Raw genomic sequence first — 24,829 nt, forward strand, 5'->3', positions numbered from 1 at the left:
TTCATGGACACATGATACGGTTTGTTACTTCAATATCAAACGTACAGTTCATACACAACAGGAAGCAGGATATGACATCACAACGAGGCGCTCGACCAATGACAGGACATCGGGACGCCGCGTCCCGCAGACACGAGGAAACATCGAAACGACACGTCGACACGCTGCAGTCGACAAAAATGATCGGCGCTGTCAGACGTGTCGCCGCGCCCCGGCGTCACGGTGAGGCAGAATCCTACGCACCCTGAACGCAACGGAGCCGATGGACGAGGAGCGAGGTCGTCTGGTCACGACCTTTGACCCCTGCGTCCCGGCCGGGCTTCAGTCGGCGTAGAGGAGGAAGCCCGAGAAGGTGCTGTACTTGTTGCTGTTGCCCCCGTGAGCTTTGCCCCCGTCCAGCTTTATGAAAACCTCGTCGCCCGCGTCCAGGTGGAGGATGGCGCTGTTAGCGGCGTAGTCGTAGCTCTGGTCCTGGTCCTGGGCGATGGCGCTGGCCCGGACCTGGAACGGGAAGCCAAGAGGGTAACTTACCAACGGCCCCCCCCCCGGACCCCTGAAACATCTCTGACAGCCCCTGCTCATTTACACCTGATAACGCACGGCGGCGGCGGCGGCTTTGAACTCGCCGTCGCCCCCCGGCTGCGGGTCGGACCCGGTTCGCTCCTCTGTTCATCGAGCCTAGCTAAACATTTGAAGGCGTTGGCGTTCTACCCACCAGGCCGTTCTTCATCAGGTCGGCCCACATGCTGGTGCCGTCGCCTCCCCTCATCAGCACGTTATAGATGAAGACGTAGCTGCCCGGGATCTTACAGGTGAACTTGCCCGTCGCTCCCTCGTAGTTGCCGCCGATATTCGTGACCACGTCGTCGAACCGCAGCACGTCGTAGCCTTCCTGGGGGTTTCGTAGTCCTGCGTAAAACGCCACCCGGGGCGTGGTGTTGTAAGTGGTGGTGCTGACTGCCCCTTTGCCCCCCAAGCGCAGAATCCCTGTCCTTACAATGTCCACAGTGTCTCCTGGCGGTCCCATGGGTCCAGGCGGACCTGGCTCTCCGGGTGGTCCTGGAGGTCCGGCCTTTCCCGGACGTCCCGGTTTGCCTTGAGAGCCGTGAGCGCCGTACGTAGGCGGTGGCGTGCCGACGCTGTGGTCGCCCAGATCGCCGTCGTCCTCCACCCGCAGGCCTGTGATCGCCGGGTCCGTTCCCACGTGCACGCCCGTGCCCGTCGGGCCCGTGCTGGGGAAGGGGTCACAAACCATGCGGCAGGTGCCCAGCATCTCGTAGTGGGTGGGGCTGTCCTCCACGCCACCGGTGCCGACGGAGCTGACCAGCACGGGGATGAGCACCACCAGCACCAGGACCAGCATGACCCCCACGGCGGCCGCCACCAGGGTCTTCCGCCCGATGCTCAGCCGGGGGAGGGGCTGTCCAGCCACCGTGGAACTCTCCGGGGTGGAAATGGTGACTGTGAGGGGGGGAGTTCGTCTCCCTACGAAACGCAGACGGCGTGGAGGAGACGGCGCACGAGTGATGGAGCAGAGGAGGAGTAAGGAAGAGGAGGAAGGGACCCGAAGTGATCAAAGGGAGAGACGGACTGAGGAGAGAGAGTGAGAGAAGAGGAGGAGGGGGGAGGATAAGACAGCTGGAGAGAGAGAGAGAGAGAGAGAGAAGCAAAGGGAGTAGAGGGAGGACTCAGGGCTGAGGAGGACATAAAGAAGGGGAGCGACGGGAAGGAGGTCGGGAAGGAGGTCGGGGAGGAGGTCGGGGAGGAGGTCGGGAAGGAGGTCGGGGAGGAGGTCGGGGAGGAGGTCGGGAAGGAGGTCAGGGAGGAGGTCGGGGAGGAGGTCGGGGGAGGAGGTCGGGGAGGAGCCCGCTCGCGTTGAAGGACGAAGACGGATCAATGCTGAGACGTCGGGTTGTGAGTCGGAGGAGGACTCGTCTGAAACATCAGATCGGGTCACGACTCGCGCGGAGGAGCGAGAGTCCAGCCCGGATCCGGTCCGGTGGAAGATGAAAGCGTTCCGAAGAGGTGGACGGATTCTAGGAGGAGCAGGAAGAATCTCAAACCCAGAACGTTTCAGGCAGACCGAAACAAGTGCAGGTGATGGAGAGAGAGAGGAGGGAACGTCACGGCCGGGGGGAGGCAGGTGGAGGGGGGGGGTAGACACCCATAAATGTGATGTGGATGTCTTTATTCATGAATCATACAGAAACTGAACTGCAGCATCAGGTGATGCTTTCACCTGCGTGTGAAGTACCTCACCTGAGATGTTTGAGCAGAGCCAGAAACCTGCAGGTGAAACCTCATAAAACCCCCCACGGCAGGGAAGGTCCACGTCTACCCACAGAACACCAGACATGGGTTTAAAATGATCTGAACCCACGGGGATACGCGAGCGCCCTCGTGTGGCCGTCTAACATATTACAGCAACAATACTCGTGAATAAAGTTTCCATGTCAGAGATGATAATTATAGAAAATGCAAATATTTTCTGTACAGCTGACTTACATAAAAAACAGCTTTTAGATGCCCCCCCCCCCCCCCCCCCACTGGACTGGCGCAAAGGCTGAACTACTCTTTTCTGCCAGAAGATGGCGCACGCGGCTCGATCTGGCAGAAAGTAATATATATTATATTACAAAAAGCTAGTTGTTAGTGTCTCTATGTCCGGACAGGATTCAGCAGGAATTCTGTCGGATGGACGGATACTGACTTTATTCTCCTTTCTGCAGAATGTAACCGGAAATATACATTTTGAACTGTTAGCAATTAAACGCTTCGAATTGCCTGATTCCCGATATCCCATTGGTCTACCAGCCCTCATTAAAGGAAGGTATACAGAAGGGTTCGAGCAGAGCAGCCTCCTCGGTTCTCTCCTTTTTAGGAAGCAGGCCCTTCTTGCGTTCCCTCCTGGGACTCTGCGTGGATTCTTCTCCTGGTTTGTTTGTTATTCCAGGGAGCAGAGAAGGAGACGCTCCGTGGAAGCTGTTCCTGATTGTGTGTGTCGGATCCAGTTTCCTGAAGCTTGTTTGTTGATCCCATCAGGATAAATTATCGCACTGGGATAGGTTGTGTTGGTCAGAATAGTGGAGGAACTTTTAATTTTCTTTTATTTTGTGGTTCGGTTCAGGTCTGTGACCACCGTAACTTCTGCCCTGCTGGATTATTTAATCTGCATCGGCGGAATTCGCTCCTCACCAGCAGGAGACACATATTTCCCTTTTTAGGGCATGGGAATATATGACGTGATTCCGGGAGCAGGATCTCCGCCGGCCACGCCTGTGTAGAAACAGGAGGAGCCGGGACGGAGCGACACTCCCATCGCCCAATCAGGAGCTGGGAAACATGCCGCTGTGCCCTCTCATTGGTCAGAGGGCGGGTGGTGTTCGTGACGTCGCGGTGGCTCGCGCTCCTCTTCTCCGGAGGGAGTTTTCTTTTGTTTTTTTTGTTTTAACGCTGGTAGTTCCGCGGCTCGTTGGACGCTGAGTTGGCGGTTCTGGTTCTGGTTCTGGTTCTGGTCCTGGTCCTGGGTCGCGCTCTGAAGTCGCCACCATGCCGGTTTTCCACACCAAAACGATAGAGAGTATCCTGGAGCCGGTGGCCCAGCAGATCTCCCACCTGGTCATCATGCACGAAGAAGGGGAAGTTGACGGCAAAGCCATCCCGGACCTGTCGGCGCCGGTGGCGGCCGTGCAGGCGGCCGTGAGCAACCTCGTCCGGGTGAGTCTCTGCGCTCTGCCCGGGGAAGTGCGTCTGAAGGCGGCTACCTGTCGCCCGTGTCCCGAGCCGCTCCGGGGCTAAGGGGCTAACTTACCGCGAACACCGGCGGGCTAACGGGGCGTTAGCTAGCGGGGGCGTCGGGGTGAAAACACAGGGAATGTGCGTTAGGAAAAGTTTCCCGAAGTAGTTTCTACCTACCCCGAGAAGACGCCCTACCCCCCCCGGAGATGACGTAGGCGCTGCTAGGAGGCGCGAGCCAGGTGTTTAATCCAGGTGCTAACTGGAATGGAGCTGTAATCTAAACAGGCCTGTAGTCTGTTCCCGAAGTAAACAAGAACATTGTGGTTTTATCATCTTCATCACCGTCAATTATACACAAGCTCTGATTTACAACGGTGAGACAGTCGATCGATCAGAGGAACGATCGATCGCTGGCTTCCCCTCATAATCTGCAGATGAACCCGTTCGCTCGGATTGACCTCCATTAAAATGTGAGGAATTCCCAGTGAGCTGGAAACAGAGTAATATTTAATGATCCGTCCCAGAGACTGTAATAACAGACGCCCCCTTTACCCACAATGCACCTGCATTGAATTACTTCATCGAGAGGATGTGGTCCAGCGTGAGGAAGACGTCGGGGAGCCGCGCTCGTTGCTCAAACGCGTTGAGCAAGCCCAAGTTACAGGAACTGCTGCGGGGCCCGGGTCAAGGACGGGTCCAGGACGGGTCCAGGACGGGTCGGGGACGGGTCGGGGACGGGTCGAGGACGAGTCGGGACGGGTCGAGGACGAGTCGAGGACGAGTCGGGGTCGGGGACGGGTCGGGACGGGTCGAGGACGAGTCGGGGACGGGTCGAGGACGAGTCGAGGACGAGTCGGGGTCGGGGACGGGTCGGGACGGGTCGGGGACGGGTCGAGGACGAGTCGAGGACGGGTCGGGGACGGGTCGAGGACGGGTCCCAGAGTCCATCTCGGGTCTCGTGTTGCACCTGGGATTGATGAGGAAGCCGGCGGAGGGAAGCCCTCCCCCTCGGATCATGCCGGACACCCCTCCACAGACGCACGCTAACGGCGTCGACCTTCAGCGCGACCTTCAGCGCGACCTCTCCGGTGGCCTTCGGCGTCGCTCTTGGTCTGAAGCCGTCTGATATCCCAGAGACTATTGATTAAGAGACGCTGAGGGGGCGCTGTGTCGTCGGATTGGGGGGACGTCTCTGGGATTACTGTCTCGGTTGCACTTGAGCAAACTGCGTCCCGGCAGATTAACTTGGCTGTAGGTCTCCGTGGTAACCGCGGCTAACCGACTGAAGCTAACTGAGCTGAAACTGCCCGGCGTGTGAAGATTGGCTGTGTCTGGAGGCCTTCAGAGCGACGGGCTGCTGTCCACAAAGCCCCGTCTGTCGTCCACTTCACATCACAGGGTGTCCTCACGGGGGGGGGGCGCCCCCCCCATGGTCCAAGGGAGCGTCGGCGTAGAGGAGAAGGAGGCGGCTTCTAGGAAAACGACGACTCCGGACCAGAGTTGATCAAAAGGAGGAGGAAGTCGACTTCATCCTCTCTTAGGTCTGTGTCCCCCCCCCCCGCCCCCCCCCCACTATCAGCTGCTGAAGAAAGACAGAAATTCGGGCTTTTATTGTTTTATTGCTTGTTTCTCGCCAGAAGAAAGGATGCTGCAGATGAAACAATCAAGCAGGTGTCCTCAGCGTGGGGGCCTTAAACACGGGACCCCGAGTCTGGACGGGGCTTTAAAATAGCGTGGGGGGCCTGGCGAGCTGCGTGACAACAGCAGTTATAAACTCCGGTCCCGCTTCTATTTTTACTGCCAATGGTTTGCAGCGCTGCTGGAGTGCAGATACGGTTCTGATCTCCAGACAACAGGAAGCGGCTCAGGGAGGAGGGGAGGAGGGGGGAGGAGGGGGGGGGGGGGGGGGGGGGGGGAGGAGGGAGGGAGGAGGAGGAGGGGGAGGAGGAGGAGGAGGGGAGGGAGGAGGGGGAGGAGGGGGAGGAGGGAGGAGGGGAGGAGGGGGAGGAAGAGGGAGGAAGGAGGAGGAGGGGAGGAGGGAGGGGGGGGACTATTGACGGGCTCGGAGGAGGCTGCACGAGGAGAACATGACTCGACGCTCGTTAAACGCAGGCCGCCGTGACGTCTCCGTTCAGCTGCTCTGCGTGTTATAACTGTGCCGGGCCCCCCCCCGCCCCCCGCCCCCCAGCAGCTGCACCCTCAGTACCAGGACTGCATTCTGGAAGTCACGCGTGATGAGAGACAAAGACGTGATGGAGGTGTGACTCGCTCTGAAGCGCGTTATCGAGTACTGACTGTACGGCACACCCCGGCTCCGGGGGGGGGGGCCGTTTCCTGCGTGGAGACGGTTTACATCTTATTGAAGGAATCAGGATGTCATTACAGGAGAGTTTCCTAAATGTTTAGTTCATTTCTCTGTTTGTGAATCTCTCAGGTGGGGAAAGACACGGTTCAGACCACAGAGGACAGATCATGAAGCGGGACATGCTGCCAGCGTTCACCAAGTAAGCACTGATGTAATCAGATTACAGCCTCCTCTGGGAGCCGTGGTCTCTCTGCCTCTCTCTCTCTCTGTAGTGGGTGCTTGGGCCGAGCGAAGGTCAGGCACGGCATGCTAGGTGCCTCTGAATCTTGCCCCGGTGCAAATATAAATGCCTCCTTGCACTCGTACGGTGTCCGGATCACGCTCAGAACGTAAAGGGATCCAGGTCGGACCCGGACCCGGACCCGGACCCAGACCCAGACCCGGACCCGTAACCCTGCTAACAAACAGACGGCCGGCGTCACAGACAGAACCTTCTCGGTGGAGTGTCTGCCTAAATCATTAACCCCCCCCCCCAAGGTCAGGGCCGAAACGCTTTGGCATCAACAGGTCAGCACATTTGGCGCCTCGAAGTCACATCGTCACCCTGTCATCATCCATCAGCACATGTGCAGCAATGCCCCTCCTCCCAGCATAGAGTGTGTGTGTGTGTGTGTGTGTGTGGGGGGGGGGGGGGGTCGTGTGAGCGCGTGGCGGTCTGCCGCTGCACGCTGGAGGACGCCGCTGGCTCTGCAGACTCACGCATGGCGGCCTTCATTTCATGCACATGCATCAGCTTCGAGGATGCAATCCCTCGTTTCCACGGCAACATGGGGACTGCATGCTGGGAACCGGGACGTGCGGGGGGGGGGGGGGGGGGGTTGAGGTTGGCTGAGTGGCCACGCCCACACGGCAGCTGTGCTGGGGGTCGTCCTCTAACCGGCCTGCGCCCCCTGGTGTCCACAGGGTGGAGAACGCGTGCACCAAGCTGGTGCAGGCGGCGTCCATGCTGAAGTCCGATCCGTACTCCGTTCCTGCTCGGGATTACCTCATCGACGGCTCGCGGGGCATCCTCTCGGGGACCTCCGACCTCCTCCTGACCTTTGACGAGGCCGAGGTATCGATCCTCCTGTCCTGACATCGGGGGGGGGGGGGGGTGACTTCTCTCTCGGGGAACCCGACGGCGTTTTCTCCGCCCGCAGGTCCGTAAGATAATCCGCGTGTGCAGAGGCATCCTGGAGTACCTGACGGTGGCCGAGGTGGTGGAGTCCATGGAGGACCTGATCACCTACACCAAGAACCTGGGCCCGGGTCAGTGCCGGGGCGGAGCCGGCGTCGGGTGGGTGCCGCGGCTCCGCCTCTAAATGTGCGACCCTCTGGTCGTTCACGCAGGAATGACGAAGATGGCGAAGATGATTGACGAGCGGCAGCAGGAGCTGACGCATCAGGAGCACCGCGTGATGCTGGTGAACGCCATGAACACGGTGAAGGAGCTGCTGCCCATCCTGATCTCAGGTGCCGCCCCGCCCCGCCCACGCCCCGCCCACGCGCAGAGGGGGGATACGAGCTCGGAGCCCTTTACCCCTGATTTCTGTCTTTCAGGCATCAAAATCTTCGTGTCCACCAAGACGTCCGGCAGCCACGGCGTGGAGGAGGCCCTCAAGAACCGGAACTTCACCTTCGAGAAGATGAGCGGCGAGATTAACGAGATCATCCGCGTGCTGCAGCTGACGTCGTGGGACGAGGACGCCTGGGCCAACAAGGTGCGAGCCGTGACCCCGCCTTTAATCACGTGTGTGCTGTTGGCTCTGCTCCTCCTCTCCTCCTCTCCTCTGCTCCTCCTCTCCTCTGCTCCTCCTCTCCTCTGCTCCTCCTCTCCCCTGCTCCCCCTCTCCGCTGCTCCTCCTCTCCTCTGCTCCCCCTCTCCTCTGCTCCTCCTCTCCCCTGCTCCCCCTCTCCTCTGCTCCCCCTCTCCTCCTCTCCTCTGCTCCTCCTCTCCTCTGCTCCCCCTCTCCTCCTCTCCCCTGCTCCTCCTCTCCTCTGCTCCCCCTCTCCTCTGCTCCTCCTCCTGGTTCAGCGTTTTTATTCACGCCACTCTTCCTTTCTCCCCCCCCTCGCCTCCCGTAGAAGGTAAGCCCCTCCTCCGCTGTGTGCCCTGCAGGCGTGAGGTTGAAGTGTGGCCTGAGTCAGCAGCTGAGTTTTCTTTATTGATCGTGGAATGGCGTGGCGTTGAGCGAGCAGGGCGGCGTGTATCTGTGTGGCTCTGTAACATGACGCGTACGTGTCCTTTGAAGCTCACTGTGTGCATGTCCTCCTCCTGCATTGATTGATTGACCCGACTGCAGTATTGATTGATCGGATTACTCCCAGCATTCACCTCTCTGACTGAACGGGGTCGGTCATGTGATGCGTGATGTCATCGCGGCGACCCTGAGCCCAGTCTGCCTCAGATCTGAGCGTTAATCCCGTCAGGCTTTTCTCTCTCACGCGACCACTGGACGGCAGCCGTACGGAAAACAAGCGCACCCGCGCAGCTCCCGTTCCCCCGTGACCCCGGCGGTGTGATGTCATTCTGTCTTCTGACCCTCAGGACACGGAGGCCATGAGAAGAGCTCTGGGCCTCATCGACTCAAAGATGGGCCAGGCTAAGAACTGGCTGAGGGACCCACACGCCCCACCAGGTAGCGGGGCGCCGCGTCGCCGCCTCGACGGGTGGCACGCCGTCGTCCTCACCGCCTTGTTGTGGCGTGCCTTCAGGGGATGCAGGTGAGCAGGCCATCCGGCACATCCTGGATGAAGCCGGGAAGGTGGGCGAGCTGTGTGCCGGGAAGGAGCGCCGGGATATCCTGGGAACGGCCAAGAATCTGGGTCACATGACTGACCAGGTGTCTGAGATGAGGGCCAGGTAGAGCACCGTGTCTCGGGCGTTAGCTGCTAACTGCTAGCAGCTGGTTCCTAAATCTCCTTCTCTCCATCCACCCCCAGAGGTCACGGGGCGTCGCCGGCCGCCATGCAGAAGGCCCAGCAGGTCTGCCAGGGGCTCGACGTTTTAACCGGGAAGGTCGAGAACGCCGCCCGCAAGCTGGAGGCCATGACCAGCTCCAAGCAGGCCATGGCCAAAAGGATCGACGCCGCGCAGGTGAGTCACGAACCCACCTGTGCCCGATTCAGACCAAATGCAGCCAGCTGGAGGCTTTCTGTTTGCTGCCCCTGCAGAACTGGCTGGCAGACCCCAACGGCGGCCCCGAGGGAGAGGAGAACATCAAGGCCCTGCTCATGGAGGCCAAGAAGATAGCGGACATGTGCGAGGACCCCAAGGAGAGAGACGACATCCTCCGCTCCATCGGAGAGATCGCCGCCATGACCGCCAAGCTGTCGGAGCTCAGGAGGATGTACGGGTCGTCCGGCGCCGGAAACCCCGTGTCTGCTGGAGCCCGACCTCACGTCGCTGTTTCCGCTTCCTTCTAGCGGTAAAGGCGACACCCCCGAGGCCAGAGCGTACGCGAAGCAGGTCGCAACGGCCCTGCAGAACCTGCAGTCCAAGACCAGCAAGGCCGTGGCCAACAGCCGGCCCGCCAAGGCCGCCGTGCACCTGGAGGGGAAGATCGAGCAGGCGCAGCGCTGGATCGACAACCCCACCGTCGACGACAGCGGCGTGGGTGAGTCCGCCTCCGCCTCTCACAGCCGCCCCCGAACGCACCGCCGAGGCCGACTCTTTCCTCTCTGTGCGTTCAGGCCAGGCAGCGATCCGCGGGCTGGTGGCGGAGGGCCGCCGGCTGGCCAGCGCCCTGCCGGCGGCCTGCAGGCGGGAGATGCTGGGCAGGTGTGAGCAGGTGGAGCAGCTCATGGCCCAGCTGGCCGACCTGGCCGCCCGCGGGGGCGGAGACTCCCCCCAGGCCCGCAACACAGCCCAGCAGCTGCAGGAGGCTCTGAGAGTAAGGGGAACCGCCCTGCAGGCTGATTTACACAGAGAACAGCGCCCTCTGCTGGTGGAAGGTGGGGACGGGTCCAATAACGTCCGTTTGTCCTCCTCCCAGGACCTGAAGGCGAACATGCAGGAGGCGATGACTCAGGAGGTGTCCGACATCTTCAGCGACACCACCACCCCCATCAAGCTGCTGGCGGTGGCCGCCACCGCCCCCCCGGGCGCCCCCAACAGGGACGAGGTGAGCCGCGCGCCCGCCGTGCGCCCCATGGCGAGCCCGGCGGGCTAATCCTTTCCTACGATGCGCCGCAGGTCTTCGACGAAAGGGCCGCCAACTTCCAGAGTCACGCCAACAAGCTCGGCGCCACGGCGGAGAAGGCGGCGGCCGTGGGCACCGCCAACAGGAGCACGGTGGAGGGAATCCAGGCCGCCGTCAAGTCGACGAGAGACTTGACGCCCCAGGTGAGTTGGCGTCTGAAGAGCAGCTCGGTTGGGGGGGGGCAGTTACTAACGCGGCCGTCTGCCCAGGTGGTATCTGCCGCTCGCATTCTGCTCAGGAACCCGGGCAACCAGGCGGCCCACGAGCATTTTGAGACCATGAAGAATCAGTGGATCGACAACGTGGAGAAGATGACAGGTGAGGCTCCGCCCAGGTGCAGCTGCCACGCCCCCGGATCCCCGTACTAACCCGGGGTGGGGCGTCTAGGTCTGGTGGACGAGGCCATCGACACCAAGTCTCTGCTGGACGCCTCGGAGGACGCCATCAAGAAGGACCTGGATAAGTGCCGCGTGGCCATGGCCAACCAGCAGCCCCAGATGCTGGTCGCCGGCGCCACCAGCATCGCCCGCAGAGCCAACCGCATCCTCCTGGTGGCCAAGCGGGAGGTGGAGAACTCCGAGGACCCCAAGTTCAGGGAGGCGGTGAAGGCGGCGTCCGACGAGCTGAGCCGCACCATCTCTCCGATGGTGATGAACGCCAAGGCGGTGGCCGGAACCATCCAGGATCCAGGTGAGTCGGCGCCGCGAGCGGGTCTCCTGCTTCAGATTCTGGTCTTCTGATCCGTCACCAATGTGGATCCAGGTCTTCAGAAGGGCTTCCTGGACTCGGGCTTTAAGATTCTCGGTGCCGTGGCGAAGGTCAGGGAGGCGTTCCAGCCCCCGGAGCCGGACTTCCCCCCCCCTCCTCCAGAACTGGATCAGCTTAGCGTAAGACGAGCGCAGCTTGGAATCGTTGGGGTGCCACTGGTTCCACTGGTTCCACTGGTTCCACTGGTTTAACTGGCTTAACTTCCTCGCAGCTCAATGACGAGGCGGCGCCGCCCAAGCCCCCCCTCCCCGAGGGGGAGGTTCCTCCTCCCAGGCCTCCTCCCCCAGAGGAGAAAGACGAGGAGTTCCCCGAGCAGAAGGCCGGCGACGTCGTGAACGAACCCATCATGGTGGCGGCCCGGCAGCTCCACGACGAGGCCCGGAAATGGTCCAGCAAAGTAAGCGCCCCCCATCAGACGCCCAGCCCCCGCCCCATCAGACGCCCCTCCCTCTGTAACCTTTCCGGCCGCTCACGTTCCTGCTGTCAATCACAGGGAAATGACATCATCGGCGCCGCCAAACGGATGGCGTTGCTGATGGCCGAGATGTCCCGTCTGGTGCGCGGCGTCACCGGAAACAAGCGCGCCCTCATCCAGTGCGCCAAGGACATCGCCAAAGCCTCCGACGAGGTCACGCGGCTGGCCAAGGAGGTGGCCAAGCAGTGCACCGACAAGCGGATCAGGACCAACCTCCTCCAGGTGGGTCCGGCGCCGGGGGGGTTTCAGTTTGGGGGTCGGCTGCTTTGACGTCACACGACTCCCCGTCCTGGTTCCAGGTGTGCGAGCGGATCCCCACCATCAGCACGCAGCTCAAGATCCTGTCCACCGTCAAGGCCACCATGTTGGGCCGCACCAACATCAGCGAGGAGGAGTCTGAGCAGGTGGGGGTGTGACCGGCGCGCTTCCTGCCTCGCCGCTGTTCGTTGGCGTTTCCTTCCTCGTCTCACTGTCGCCCCCAACAGGCAACCGAGATGCTGGTCCACAACGCCCAGAACCTGATGCAGTCCGTCAAGGAGACGGTGCGGGAGGCCGAGGCGGCGTCCATCAAGATCCGGACAGACGCAGGCTTCACGCTCCACTGGGTCCGGAAGACCCCCTGGTACCAGTAGGAGGCGGGCCCGGTCCAGCCCCCCGGGGGGACGTTTCTCTGCTGTCTGTAACCGTTGCTGTTCTGGGAGAATGTAAACAAAAGGGACTGTAAGGTTATTATGGGATGGAGGCTCTTAACGCTTATCTTGATCCAAGGATTCTACGTTTGATTGGACGCTGGATTTCAGGAAAAAGGAGACATTTCTCCAGGCATTTAAAAAAAAAAAAATCTTTGTACGATGATCATTTTATTCGTCAATTCATTCGTTCGTTCGTACAGCAATGAGCACAAGAACCCGGCGAGCTGCTCGGGTGCGGTCGAGGCCTTCGCGCAGCACACGCTAGCTCACCTGCGCGTTATTTACCTGCTGCCACAAACCTCTAGCGTCTGCCAAAGATAATCTGCTGCGTCTTTCTTGTCTCTGACGTACCCGGATTACAATAAATAATCTCATTTGATAATTAAAACATTATTTTTGCTGCATTATGAGGCCCGATAGCCGCGAGCTAACGGAGCCTCTTTCCTCGTTGCACACGTCTCGTTTTGTCTTCAGCACAATCGTTTTTCACCAGATTTGCACACCTGTCCTCGGAAGCCAAGGGAATGACGGACGAAGGGCCGTCTGCAACCGACGAAACCTTCCCGTCGTATACGAAACGCAAGCAGCCTCCGTCTGTGGCGGCTGATATTTGACACCGACTGATGTGCCTTGTGACGGAGACGCTCGTCCCTTCCAGATGTCTCGTGTCACTTTGTTCGAGGTGTGTTGATCTGAACGCCGCTTGTCGGCGATTCTTCCACGTCACCTTGAACGTCACACGACGCTCTAGCAAATCAAAATTATGCAAAGCTACTCGGGTTTGAGCAGGCCTGAACATTTCTGTTCACAATTTTGTAATAAAGCATTTTATAACACTTCCCCATCTTTGCACTGTATTTTTATTTTATAAGTTTCAGTTCCTGATTGTTCTTATTCAAATAAACTAAAATTTGATGCGATGCTGCGAATTATAAAGTTCTTGGACCTCTATGAGGAACCGTTAACAGTTTCACAGAGACGAACCCGCGATGCTGTTCATAATTAGCTATAGCTAGCTGCTAGCATGCTAACATCTCCCGGTGAGCGCGACACAGTTCGAACCTACGGCCACCGTAGCTCAGGTGTTCAGGTTTAACCCGCTGTTAGCATTTTGACGTGGATCGTTCCATGCTAAATTACGACTCTCCCTCCTCGGTCTCTGATTGGCTAGTAGAACTTGTCTTCATTGGTTGGGCGGGTTAGATTTAACAAGGCGCAATGGCATTGGTTGGGATCGATGAACGAATGGCAACGTAACCCAATCAGAGGCAGAAGAGGCGCGTCATGGCATCGCCATAGTAGGATTCTTAACTAGTCATCCATGCTAATCGTATCTCCCAGAACGGGGTGTGTCCGGTTCGGATGGGAGACGGAACCGGTCGCTGCGTCTGTGAAACCGGTGAAACCGGTGAAACCGTTATTGGGTGCGCAGATAACGGGGAACGGGTAGTTTTTATGACGTGAAAGCGACGAACCAAACTTAAACGCTAGCTCAGAAGTTAGCATCGCGTCACTTCCGCTTTCTCATCGTGAGGAACTGGGATTCTGTGTTTTTCAGTCTTTTAATTTCCTGATTTATGTCGTCATCGCAAAAAACCCGAAGAATCATTTATCGTAGCTTCGGTGAAATATGAAAAAAGAACAGAAATAATAATTACAGCCAAATATACAGGACAAATAAAAAGAACAGCATTTTTTAAATTAAAATATAAATCCAGAGATGCGGCATTTTATTCTCGTTACGATAAACAAGTTCTTGTTGGCAGCTGTCGAATGTAATGTTGACATGGTGCGTTCAGGTGCATCAAGGAAAACCTTTATGTGCTGGTTCCGGTTCCAGTGATCAGAATATCGCTTTTATAGGAAGCCTATCCGGATAAAGGTGAACGTTCATAGATATACCTTACAGCCGGGGCCCCTTTTATCAGCTGTAAATATTAGTAAATCATCAATAGGTGGTTATAAAAATGGAATAACAAGGTACATGGAGATGGATGACGGAAGAATGAACGCAGATACTGCGGATACTAAAGTAATCTGAGTAAACCCTGTGATCCTTGGAGCAAATAAAAGAGGGCTCACAATCTGGCAAGAAGCAGGCAACGCTTGCTTTTTTATCTCGTGGATTGTAGTAGAATATTAATAATAAATAACATTCATTATTATCTAGATCCACGTATTAGATTTTGTTGCATGAAGTAACATTTTAGAATTCTGAATCAACAGGGCTGCTTCCCGACGTCGGACCGGTCTTTTTTCCCTTTGTCCTTAAATGCAGCACGCGCAGCTTCGTATACGTGAAGTGACGTGTCCAATCAAATGCCTTTGAGCAGTATTAGAGCCCGCCCACTTCCCCTGCCAGCCTGTCGGCGTGGGCCGTCGCGCTGCTGAGTTTCCGGTAGTCTCAGAACACGTTGCCTGACAGGGAGAAGGAAGAAACGGAACGTCTCAACATCTACCGACGTTTAACGGACACGATGTCAGCTGCCAGGTAAGAACCGGGAGATTCCTCCTCCGGGGTTTCCCCGGGGAGCTGGCAGGGTCTTCATATTTACACACATATTGTTTAGTTCCGGTGCTGCCAGTGGGTTTGGGTTGATTTAAACATTGAGCGAGCTTCAAAGACGTTACGGAACGGCAACACGTACTTTAAGGAAGTTATTCTGCTGTGGTTGAAGACATTTATCACCTTTTGTGTCTTTTATGTTAACGGGGAAACGCGACCGGGCTCTACAAGCCGGGATAGACTTTGGCCTCTCGGGTATCTATAGGCCTTGAGAACATGTCAGATGTAAAGGTCAGGTGATGAAATCCGATGTTTACGCTTCGCTCACTGACCTCTGCCTTCCAGCCTGCGTCCGTTAGTCCTGCTGCAGGGAGCGTCCCCCCCCCCCTGCATGGGTTGCATGCGTCCTGCGTCCCCATCAGACCACAACGAGAGCCGGATCCGGGCCGCAGCGGTCTGATTGGGTGGGACTCCTGATTGACGTGTTTGTCTCCCTGCAGTGAGAACGCGCTCTTCGGGATGGGGAACCCCCTGCTGGACATTTCAGCTGTCGTGGACAAAGATTTCCTCGACAAGTACGTCCGGACGTCTCCTCGCTCGATGCTCGCGCGTCTCACGGCGGCTTCTTATTCCCCGTTTCCTCTCCTGAAGGTTCGGCCTGAAGCCCAACGACCAGATCCTCGCTGACGACAAACACAGGACGCTGTGAGTCTGAGACCTCGCCACGTGTCCGCGGCGTGCTTCTGGATCACGTGCGTCCGAACATGGCGCACGCTGGCGTCGCTCACATCCGCCGCTACCGGCTTGACACTTAAGCTGCTCTCAAAATAGCTCGTCCATTAGTCAGGCCTGAAACGGGGGGGGCTCCGCGGGGGGGGGCTCCCCGCCACGCCGCTCTGCTCTCTGACATCACAGGAAGGTGACGTTAAGCAACAGCTGATCCTGCTCGATGGCGTGCAGGCGGCGTCCGCTTAGCTTAGCTAGCTCTGTGATGAGATAAAATGTTCGACATCTGAGGAAGAGGAGGAAGAGGAGGGTAGGCCGGGACGCTTTTTATATTAAATGCCGGCTTTACGATCATAAAGGGGCTTTACTGCTCGTCCTCCGGAGCGGCGGCGCCGCCCACTAATCAGCTGATCAGCCCCTCCATCGGGCTGCATCGGTTGATGCTCTCTGCTTCTGGAGGCGGCGGTCCATTCGCTGATCAATGAACAGGGTCTGGGTGGCGGTCTGAGTGGGCCCGGTTGGACCCCGCTTACAGCGGGTCCGACTCCTCCCAGAGTGCGCTCTTTATGTCGGGCCTTCCTCCAACCGGGGTCACGCAGCACAAACGGCGCTCTGCAGGAATTTATTGCTCCGCCCCCGAGCGGCTCTTATCTGGATCTGGATGCCGGGTAACTCTTATCTGGATCTGGATCCGGGTAACTCTTATCTGGATCTGGATGCCGGGTAACTCTTATCTGGATCTGGATGCCGGGTAACTCTTATCTGGATCTGGATGCCGGGTAACTCTTATCTGGATCCGGGTAACTCTTATCTTCTGGCCGCGGCGCCGTTAAGCGGAACCCGAGCCACAACAACGGCTGCTCTGCGCCGGAACGCTCAGAAATTGGCGTGAAAAACGAGCAACGCAATAAATTTCACTCCAGAGATTAGAAAAAAGAAATTCAGTTTGTCAACTTAAAGGAGACATTTAAAGAACGCCGAGACGGAGAGCAAATAAATCAATAAGAGGAACTCTAGGAACAGATCGTCGGCGCTAAAAGGTTCACCTGGAAGCAGGATTTGTGCTTTTGTCTTCCAAACGAGTTTAATGAAATGTTTAATAAGACACGGACATAAAAGGATCACCATGTTATGTAAATGTTTCATGTTGAGTCGGTGTGAACAAAGGAATTAATATTATAAATGATGAAAGGTACTTTAAATGCAATAATGGAATGGCTGATATTAGATTAAATAAGAATAACATTTACTCAACATTATAGGAAGCAGAGTTTATGTTTCCCTCTACACTGAAATTATGCAATAAAATAAAACATTATCAAGCTATAAAACTAAACATCTACTAATTATTATGAATAATAATAAATGACATTTGGTTATAAAGTCTATGGAGGCCTCCAGGGTCTCTGCTGTCTGGACCTGGACCTGGACCTGGACCCGGTCCGGTTGAACCGGCTCCAGGTTCTGATTTTATCTTCTGCGGTTTTGAGCTGGGTTGTGTGTTTTTAGAACGAACCACGAAACCAGAGCTCTGATTTTGACTTCCTCTCTGCCTTCATCATCATCATCATCATCATCATCATCATCTGCCGCTGTGGCTCGCTCCTTGACGTCACTACTGCCACCTTGTGGTCACGTTTAGTCCCTGCTGCTTGAGGAAACTCACATTTGGTTCATTCCTCTCGCCTCACATGAGTTCAGTCACCACAAATAAAAGCTGCTCTCTGAGCTCAAACTTTAGATTTGTGATGTTTGAGCTTTAAGGGTGTCCCCTTCCTGTCCAGCAGGGGGCAGCAGCCGCCCGCTGCTCCCAACTCAGCCCAATGGAAACGCCTCCTCCTGCAGGAGATCCTTCTGTGGGCAAATGGACATTTTATCTCCGGATAACAAGGCATCACAGACGACTGGAAACATGCAGCGTCCCCCCCCCCCCGGGGCTGTTAACCATATCGTATTAGAGCTAATGATTATTAGTGTGTCGAATGCGGGGCCATTGCTACAGTGTGGAACCTCTGAGGGGGGGGCATGCTGAATATTAGTTTGCTTTATGGCCCCCTCTGTCTGATCATAATTCATTGTTTGCGTTCTCATCTCTGGATGACGGCGTGACTCTTTTCAGAGGTTGTTTGCTCACAGCAATTAGGTCCCCCCCCCCCTCCTCCTCCCCCCTTTCTCTGTGCTAAATGCAGATTAGCAGCGTCACAATCGCATCCAGAATGAGAGTAAACTCCTCATTATGCCGTGTGACCCTCTGCGGCATGAATAATTCAGGGTGCAGCGTTAGCGGCTGGCTACATTAGCATTCCGGATGGTGAGGGGGGGGGGGGGGGGGCTCGTATCACTGACAGGGCTGACTCAGGGGGATCAGCCCTGGATTGAGACACACATCATCACACGACATGGGAGATCAGTGGGAGTGCGTCTCACACACGCACACACACACACACACACACACACACGCCCCCCCCCCCCCCCCCCGTCTCTGTGCATCTAACACACCCCTGCTGCTGCTATCTGCTAACTGGGAGGAAGACAACAAAGGCGTCTCTCGCTGAGTACATGCTAAACACTCTGCTGCTGTGTGTGTGTGTGTGTGTGTGTGTGCGCGTGTGTGTGTGTGTGTGTGCGTGTGATTTATGCTGCTCTGTAAACACAATTGACTCCCGTTTTTTTTATTTGTATTTTTTTTATGCGCAAGGAAGCGAGCGTTGGAAGCCCCCGTGGAGACATCCTGCTGGAGGAACGTGCGTGTGTGTGTGTGCGTGTGTGTGCGTGTGTGTGTGTGTGTGTGTGTGCGTGTGCTCGCTCGCCATGGTGCCACTTGACTGGCTGCACTCAGGCTTGACAGAGTGTGTCGACGCGCTACGACCCACGCCTCCCTGGTCGATTGCTAAAGCAGAGTTCTGTCCTACGGTGCTTAAACACGCCTTCACGGGGGGGGGGGGGGGGGTCACAGCGTCTCCCCTGCAAGCCGAGGGCAAAGGTCGTGGGCCTGCGTCCGTCAGCTGGCCTGGGAGCAGAGCTTCACGCTGCTCAGCCGGTAACTGAGACGCCGGCGACACGCCTCCTGATGCTTTATTGATGCGCGGGTCCCCTCTGTGACGCTGGCCGCCAGCAGGTGGAGCCAGAAGGAAAGTCGAGGGAGTGGAATCTGCCCCCCCCCCTTAAAGAGTGTTTTATAATTAAACTGTGGGCGTCGCAGCTCGTTCAGCTCAGAAACGCTCGGAGCTATTTATAGTCGTCTTTGATCCCCAGCAGCCACGCAGGAAACGCCACTGATGGCGGCGTGCACGGAGGCTAGTTAGCGACCTAGCCCATGGGGGGGGGGGGGGGCTGACTGGTGAGCAGCCTCACTCTCAAGTTCACACTGGGCCATATGGTGCCCACAGTGGGGGGGCGGTCCTGGATTTATCCTCACCGACTCGGCGAGATCTGGGTAGCACCCCCCCCCCCGATAAGAAGGTCCTATTCGTCCTGTGTTCCTCACCAGGCGCCGCGGAGGGAGGGACTCTACAGGCCTTGAATGAAAAGCACATCTATTTCTGATGGGGGGGGGGGGGGGGGGCACTGGACGATAATTATTGATTTGAAATAAGAAAAGATAAGACAACCTTGAGCAGCCCGGCGCCGGCGCAGGAGCAGAATAATGAACGGGCGTATTGATTTTAAACAGATAAACTGTATAACCCTTTGTGAAGGGTTTTTGGGGGGGGGGGGGGGTGACAACAATATTCCTCATCACGCCCCCGAGCTGACCTGTGGAAACAATTACGGCGCGTCAGGCCTCGTTCTGGAGGACGCTCGCTCTGATTGGATGATCGAATCAATGCAGGAACCTGCCTCTATCCAGGTGCTGGGGGGGGGGGGGGGGGGGGGCTTTCAGCCGCTTCTGTCAGGGAGGGGAAGACGGATCGGCCTGTTTAAATGAACCTGCCTGCTCCAGCCGGGGCAAAGATAACTTACTGCCCCTGTTCTGCCCCCCTCTCCTTCCTAATCCCCCCCAGAGAGCGGCGAAGGAGCCCCCGGTCTTCTCATGTCCTCCCTTGCCCCCCCCCGGTTAGCGATCACTGCTGTTTGATCGTCTCCCTGCCTGTCCGTGTGATTTGTAAGCTGTTTAAATGTGAATGGGGCAATTAAACGGGGGGCGCTGCCGAGATCATTAGCCATGAATTACCCCGGTGAGCACTCGAACACTCTGGAGGACGTTCACAGCCCCCCCCCCCCCGAGGATCCAGATCCAATCTAGCCATTGATTAACAGAGCCTTGTTCTTCCTGTGGAATCACTCGGCCGGTCTTAGCGAGACAGGCGGACATCAAACGCCGAAGGGGGGGGGGGGGGGTGAGGACACTCATGGTACTCTGGAAGCCCTCATGTTTCCCTTGATGGGGGGGTAACGGTGGGGGCTCTGTCCTCAGGAATGTAAACAACGGCGTGATCCGCCAGTGGTTTGGAGGCGTCGACCCGCCGCGGAGTTGCACTCATGTTATCGCCTGATCTCTAGGGGGGGGGGGGGGGGGGGGGGGACACGACCTTGAGACTGAGCGTTGACCTCGCCGTCCCGAGGCTCCGCCCATCGTGCAGCAGCAGCCGGTCCATGCAGCGGCGGAACGCTTCCTCTGCACACCAGCGGCTTCCAAAAGCAAAGGTTAGCAGCTGAGGACATTTTGTTGCCCCCCCCCCCCCTCGTTCTCTTCCTAAATGGCCGGTGGGGGCTGTTGGCGGTGTCGCTTCCATGGGATCACATGATGCTCTGGGGTGGAAAGGTCTCCAGGCAGCTGCTCCTTTTCGGATGGGATTTTTACGCCATCCGAAAGCGGGGGGGGGCGTCTGCGTTGAAAGGTGGAGCAAATACTCGCAGGGGGAAAAAAAAGCCCCCCCCCCCCCCCTCTGAAATCCTCAGAAGCTGAGTCTATTTGAAACGGGCTCTGGAGCCCCTCGGCTGCCTCCTTTGTCGGGAGTCTGAACAGGTGTCCCGGGAAGGGGCCGTCTTTTTCTCCGGTTAGCATATTTTCCACTCGCATGGAAAGTTTTGTTCTTTATTGGGAACATTCTGCCCCGGGTAGAACCCCTCGCCTTGAGAAGCGATACGCAGACTTCCTTTGAAGCCAGTAAAGGTTACTTTCACACTCACTCAGGACTCGTCCACGCCAAGTCAGAGCGCCACGCGGCGCCTTCTGCACGCGCATTACCCCCGTCTGCAGCCACGACACACCTCAAGGTTCAGCAGGTTCCTTCTGCAGAACACGTGACCTCTGACCTCCTCTGGGGTGCAACGGGTTCACGCAGCCGGCGTCCTCTGGAACGGTTCGTTTAAAGGAGCGGGCCACGCCTTCATAGCGACAGCGGAAGAATCACGATGAAGGTTTCAGAGTAGCACCTGAGCTAAGAGCATTAGCATTAGCACGCAGCCAGCTCATAGCATAACTTCACTGTGGGCGTAAATTAGCGTTTAGCTTCCCCGAAGCTACACCCAAAAGTCCTTGATGATAATAATGGTTTAAAAATACTTTGAAAAAGGTGCAAAAGAAATGGCGTCCTGGGCGAGCGCAGCCTGGAATTCTCTCCAAACGGACAGTCTTCAATTTACAGCGGCGTTAAAGAAGCAGCCGAGGACCCCCCGATGGGCCGCTGGGGGGGGCTGTTTGTATGAACGCTGAGGAGAACACACATTATTCATGTTCCCGGCTCCCAGCGTAACTTGAGCGTCGAAGCTATTGATGTCGGGAGCGATGGCGGCGTCTCACGGCAGACCCCGGGGTGTCCCGGAGGTTTACGCCTGACAGCCCAATCGCTGTTTGCCCCCCCCCCCCGATGGCGTGTCTCCTTTCTCGGCTCGTCGTGTTTAGTCTGTTCCCATCTTTCTAAACTTCGCTGCGCGGTTCCTACATCAAACATTTAATCAGATGCGGTCGCTCCCCTAAACAAGTTATCTGGCGAGGAGGTTTTCGTACACAAGGAAATTGCATAACTCGCTTTTCCAATTGCTCTGAAAACATCACCTATAAAGAACAAAATCGGCGTCTGTCCCTGCCAGAGGATGAATAATTCCTCTCATGAATCCCTTTGAGGGAAGAGGAACTTTTTCTGCCCATCTTGCTTTAATCTGCAGCTAACGACGAGCACGTGTTGCTCTTTTGCTTTCATCACGCTGACTTTCAGGCCCTAGAAGGCTCTTTGTGGTCGAGCATCCCATTTAACTAAATCCAGCATTGTCTCACGGCCTCGTTTTCCTTTTAAGCGCTTTCCTATAAACAGCTTTCACCTGGAATGCTGCAGCTGCAGTAAGACGGAAGACGTCCAAAGTTTGTCCTGCTGCAGAGGGGACGCACCGCTGTCTCCGGTCGAGGCTGCGCAGATAGGAAAAACTCTCTTTGTGTCCCAAACAAAGGCCACTCGAGTGTTTGACTGGCTCGCCTGCAGCTTCGTGCAGAGCATTTAGTCCTTGGAAAATGTTCAGAGGAGGAATTTACTGGAAAAGAGGGATAATGAGAGCAATGAGGGCGTTCCAGAACAGGCTGGAAGACCAAAACAATGAGCTCAAAGGGTCCAAGATGGTCGGTATCGCTGGAGGGCTACATGTTTACATGAAACAAAACTTTCAAGATGCTACGATACTCATTTAAGGCCATTAACACAGTGCTAACATAACATTATGTTAGCACTGTGTTAGCTTATTGGAATGAATCAACTTAGCCTGGCATTTTAGCATGCTAACACAGTCAGGCATGTTGCATAAATACTTTAAGGTGATGAAATGTTAGCATGAGATGTTAGCATGCTAAAGGCAGTCAATTAAGGCTGGTATTTTAGCATGTTGACACAATGTTAGCCATGTTGTATTAATGCCTGTAGGACCGCTTAATATAATCGCTTAAAGCCATGTAAAATATAAACATGCCAACATGTGTCATTTGCTGTGCTAGCAGGCTGTGATGCTAACATTTGTATAGCATCTTTGTTATGCTAGCCTGCTTCAGAATGCCTTCGTGGCATCCAGCTGTGTCGTGATGGATGAACACGAGGGCAGACGACCCGTCGCCTGCCGGCGTTCCGGGTTCCCGCTAAATCTCCATCACTGTCTTTTCAGGTTCGACGAAATCGCCAAGAAGAACAAAGTGGAGTATCACGCCGGCGGCGCCACCCAGAACTCGGTGAAAGTGGCTCAGGTTAGTTTGGGAACTCGGAGCGCCGCTGCGCCGCGTGCCGACGCATTCCGGTTTCAGGTGTCAGGAATTGATCAGACCTGCCACAGGAAGAGCAAGGCGGGGCGGTTGGGCAGGTTATCTCGTCGGCCTAATCAAACATCAATTAGTAGATGAAATTAACGTGTCACAACAAACGACATCAAACAGACGCCGAAGGATGTCGGCGTCTAAGATAAAAGAAACGATAAGATTGTCCCGTCCTCGACGTGGAGGTGATTCTTTCTTTTAGCTGTCCGCGGTGGATTTGACGAGCGGTGATTAGCTGCTGATCAATAAACAAAAAAACGCATCCGGCTGAAAAATAATTCCCTTCCGAGGAGAAATGAGAGCAGGAGCTAATTGAGCGGCTGATGTTTGTGGAAGCGGCGCCTCTTTCTTCTGTGTGTGTGTTTATCAGCCGATGGATGCAGCGAGAGGAAGAAGAAGAAAGCGGCCGGGCCCCGAGGCTAGCGGCGTCGCCGCACCTCCACACAAACACTCGTTAATTATCTAGATCAAAGGCTGCAGCCATCGCAGACGTTAAACTCCAACTTTATTTCATTCTTCTGAGAAAAAAAACAAGTATATTTTTAAAACTTTGCTTCAGGCGGGTGGATTTTAGAAACCGGTGGGCTCGGTCTCCTGCTTCACTCGGCAGAGATTACGCCCGCTGTAGAAACACGGCGGCGTCAAACCTCTTTTAAACCGGTTTGAATAACTTTATCGTCACATTGTGATCTCGTTAAACCGAGTTTATTTAAATGTGACCATGAAGCGAGAAACTTTCTGCACACAACAGCCAGGTATACTGATTTTATCTTGGTTTCCATGGTTACAAGTTGAACTTGGGTGGCTTTCTGGGGTAAAAAACTTTATTGACACATTGTGATCTTGCAGTGTCTCTGAAATCATTCCGCCTCATAACGGCATGGCGGACCCGGTTCATTTGGACATTTGCCCCCTTTATTTGCCCCCTTCCGAGGGAAGGTGTCGGGTCGATTCCGAAATGTTGGGGCGTTTTCGTCTCAAGTCTGAGACGGTTTCTGTCCATACGTCCCTTGAAGCTGTGACTTTTCAACATTTCCCTTTCAGGTTCTTTTATGAAATATGTATAATGCATGAGCGTCTCCCCGATTAGCACGCTGTACCTCGATGCAATACGCGCGACTTCAAACGCAGCGGCGAAGCCACATCAAAGGAGCCGGCGACCAAATGAGAGGTTTGCTGCTGGGGGGAGCGTGAGCGACAGGCCAGGCTTCCACAGAGGGGAGGGGGGGTGGGGGGGGGGTCAACCCGAGCGCTTCACCTCAGGGTGTAAAGGGTTAAATACTGGCGCTTCATCCCAGCTGAGATTCAAGGAAAACCAAAACGTCGGCTTTAAGGGGAAGCAGAATCGATGCTAATTGGATTTAACCAAATGAGAAGCTGAAGCTTAAACGGACGAGAGTTGCTTCCCTCTGACCGCCGTCCCTCCTGTTTGCTGGTCACGGAGGGGGGGGGGGGGGGGGGTCTGGACCTAGAGACAGGTAACCTCGGTAACCATCGCGCCTACTGCTGCCGGGTTCGCAGCCCGCGCCATCAACTCACGCCGAAGTCTGAACGACTGTTGAGAAGGTTGAGGCTTTTGAAAACCTGCCGTCTCCAGTCGTGCAGAGGGCGAGGGGGGGGGAGGGGGGGAGGGGGGGGCCCGGCTTGGACGCCGGCTCCGGGCTCCTAATTGAAAACGCATGTGCGCCACACTGTCGAAAGTCGTATTTAAAAAACGGGAGAAGAATCCCACAGCTCTACTTGACTCCGACAAAGGTCTTCACCAGCTCATACTTGCAGGGGGGGGCGGGGGGGGGGTGCTTAAACTGGGTTTGATGGCTTACTCCTCGGGTTGGGAATATTCCATGACCTAATGTTTGGCTTTCGCTGCTCGTTTTGTTAAATAAATAAGGAGCAGCAGCTCGACGAGGTTTGAATGGGCCTGGGGAAGGAATGTGTCTGGATCCACTTAGGGGGGGGGGGGGGGGAGTGTGGAGCTTTTGTGTCCACCAAGCCCAACGCTCCGGAGGACGCGGCCCGGCCACATTCGTGTCTTTAATGGCGTTGGGCTAGCTTGCGTGTATCCTGGTGCAGCGCTGCTACAACGCAGGGGGGGCCGGGCCGGGGGCCCCCTCCCTGGAAGGTCACAGCCCGTTAATCTTCTT

At 56.3% G+C, this 24,829-nt stretch overlaps 3 protein-coding genes across 3 annotated transcripts in view; 2 read left to right on the forward strand and 1 right to left on the reverse strand.

Moving 5' to 3' along the window:
* Nucleotides 1–321: 321 nt before the first annotated feature.
* LOC137909959 (C1q-related factor-like) lies at nucleotides 322–1,406 on the reverse strand. The gene is made up of 2 exons (XM_068754390.1): nucleotides 716–1,406; nucleotides 322–501 (listed from the first exon to the last, which is right to left on the reverse strand). The coding sequence occupies exons 1-2, from the start codon at nucleotides 1,361–1,363 to the stop codon at nucleotides 322–324; spliced, it is 828 nt and encodes a 275-aa protein (XP_068610491.1). The 5' UTR covers nucleotides 1,364–1,406.
* Nucleotides 1,407–3,472: 2,066 nt separating this feature from the next.
* On the forward strand, nucleotides 3,473–13,058 carry LOC137909845 (vinculin-like). The gene is given in 23 exon segments (XM_068754276.1): nucleotides 3,473–3,717; nucleotides 6,173–6,203; nucleotides 6,206–6,242; nucleotides 7,007–7,157; nucleotides 7,243–7,351; nucleotides 7,433–7,555; nucleotides 7,643–7,803; nucleotides 8,168–8,170; nucleotides 8,631–8,721; nucleotides 8,798–8,945; nucleotides 9,026–9,179; nucleotides 9,257–9,432; nucleotides 9,509–9,699; nucleotides 9,776–9,975; nucleotides 10,078–10,206; nucleotides 10,278–10,427; nucleotides 10,494–10,602; nucleotides 10,672–10,974; nucleotides 11,047–11,171; nucleotides 11,264–11,449; nucleotides 11,546–11,749; nucleotides 11,827–11,931; nucleotides 12,013–13,058. Coding segments are annotated over 23 exon segments (3,201 nt in total). The 5' UTR covers nucleotides 3,473–3,549; the 3' UTR covers nucleotides 12,160–13,058.
* Nucleotides 13,059–13,773: 715 nt separating this feature from the next.
* LOC137910361 (adenosine kinase-like) overlaps nucleotides 13,774–24,829 on the forward strand; it is an 18,194-nt gene continuing 7,138 nt past the window's right edge. The window contains exons 1-4 of the mRNA XM_068754798.1: nucleotides 13,774–14,710; nucleotides 15,226–15,300; nucleotides 15,377–15,430; nucleotides 22,541–22,619. Coding sequence (XP_068610899.1) covers nucleotides 14,697–14,710; nucleotides 15,226–15,300; nucleotides 15,377–15,430; nucleotides 22,541–22,619 — 222 coding nt within the window. The 5' untranslated portion in view covers nucleotides 13,774–14,696. The remainder of the gene's footprint in view (nucleotides 14,711–15,225; nucleotides 15,301–15,376; nucleotides 15,431–22,540; nucleotides 22,620–24,829) is intronic.

This window comes from Brachionichthys hirsutus, chromosome 21 (genome assembly GCF_040956055.1).
Source record: "Brachionichthys hirsutus isolate HB-005 chromosome 21, CSIRO-AGI_Bhir_v1, whole genome shotgun sequence".
NCBI classification, from domain to species: domain Eukaryota; kingdom Metazoa; phylum Chordata; class Actinopteri; order Lophiiformes; family Brachionichthyidae; genus Brachionichthys; species Brachionichthys hirsutus.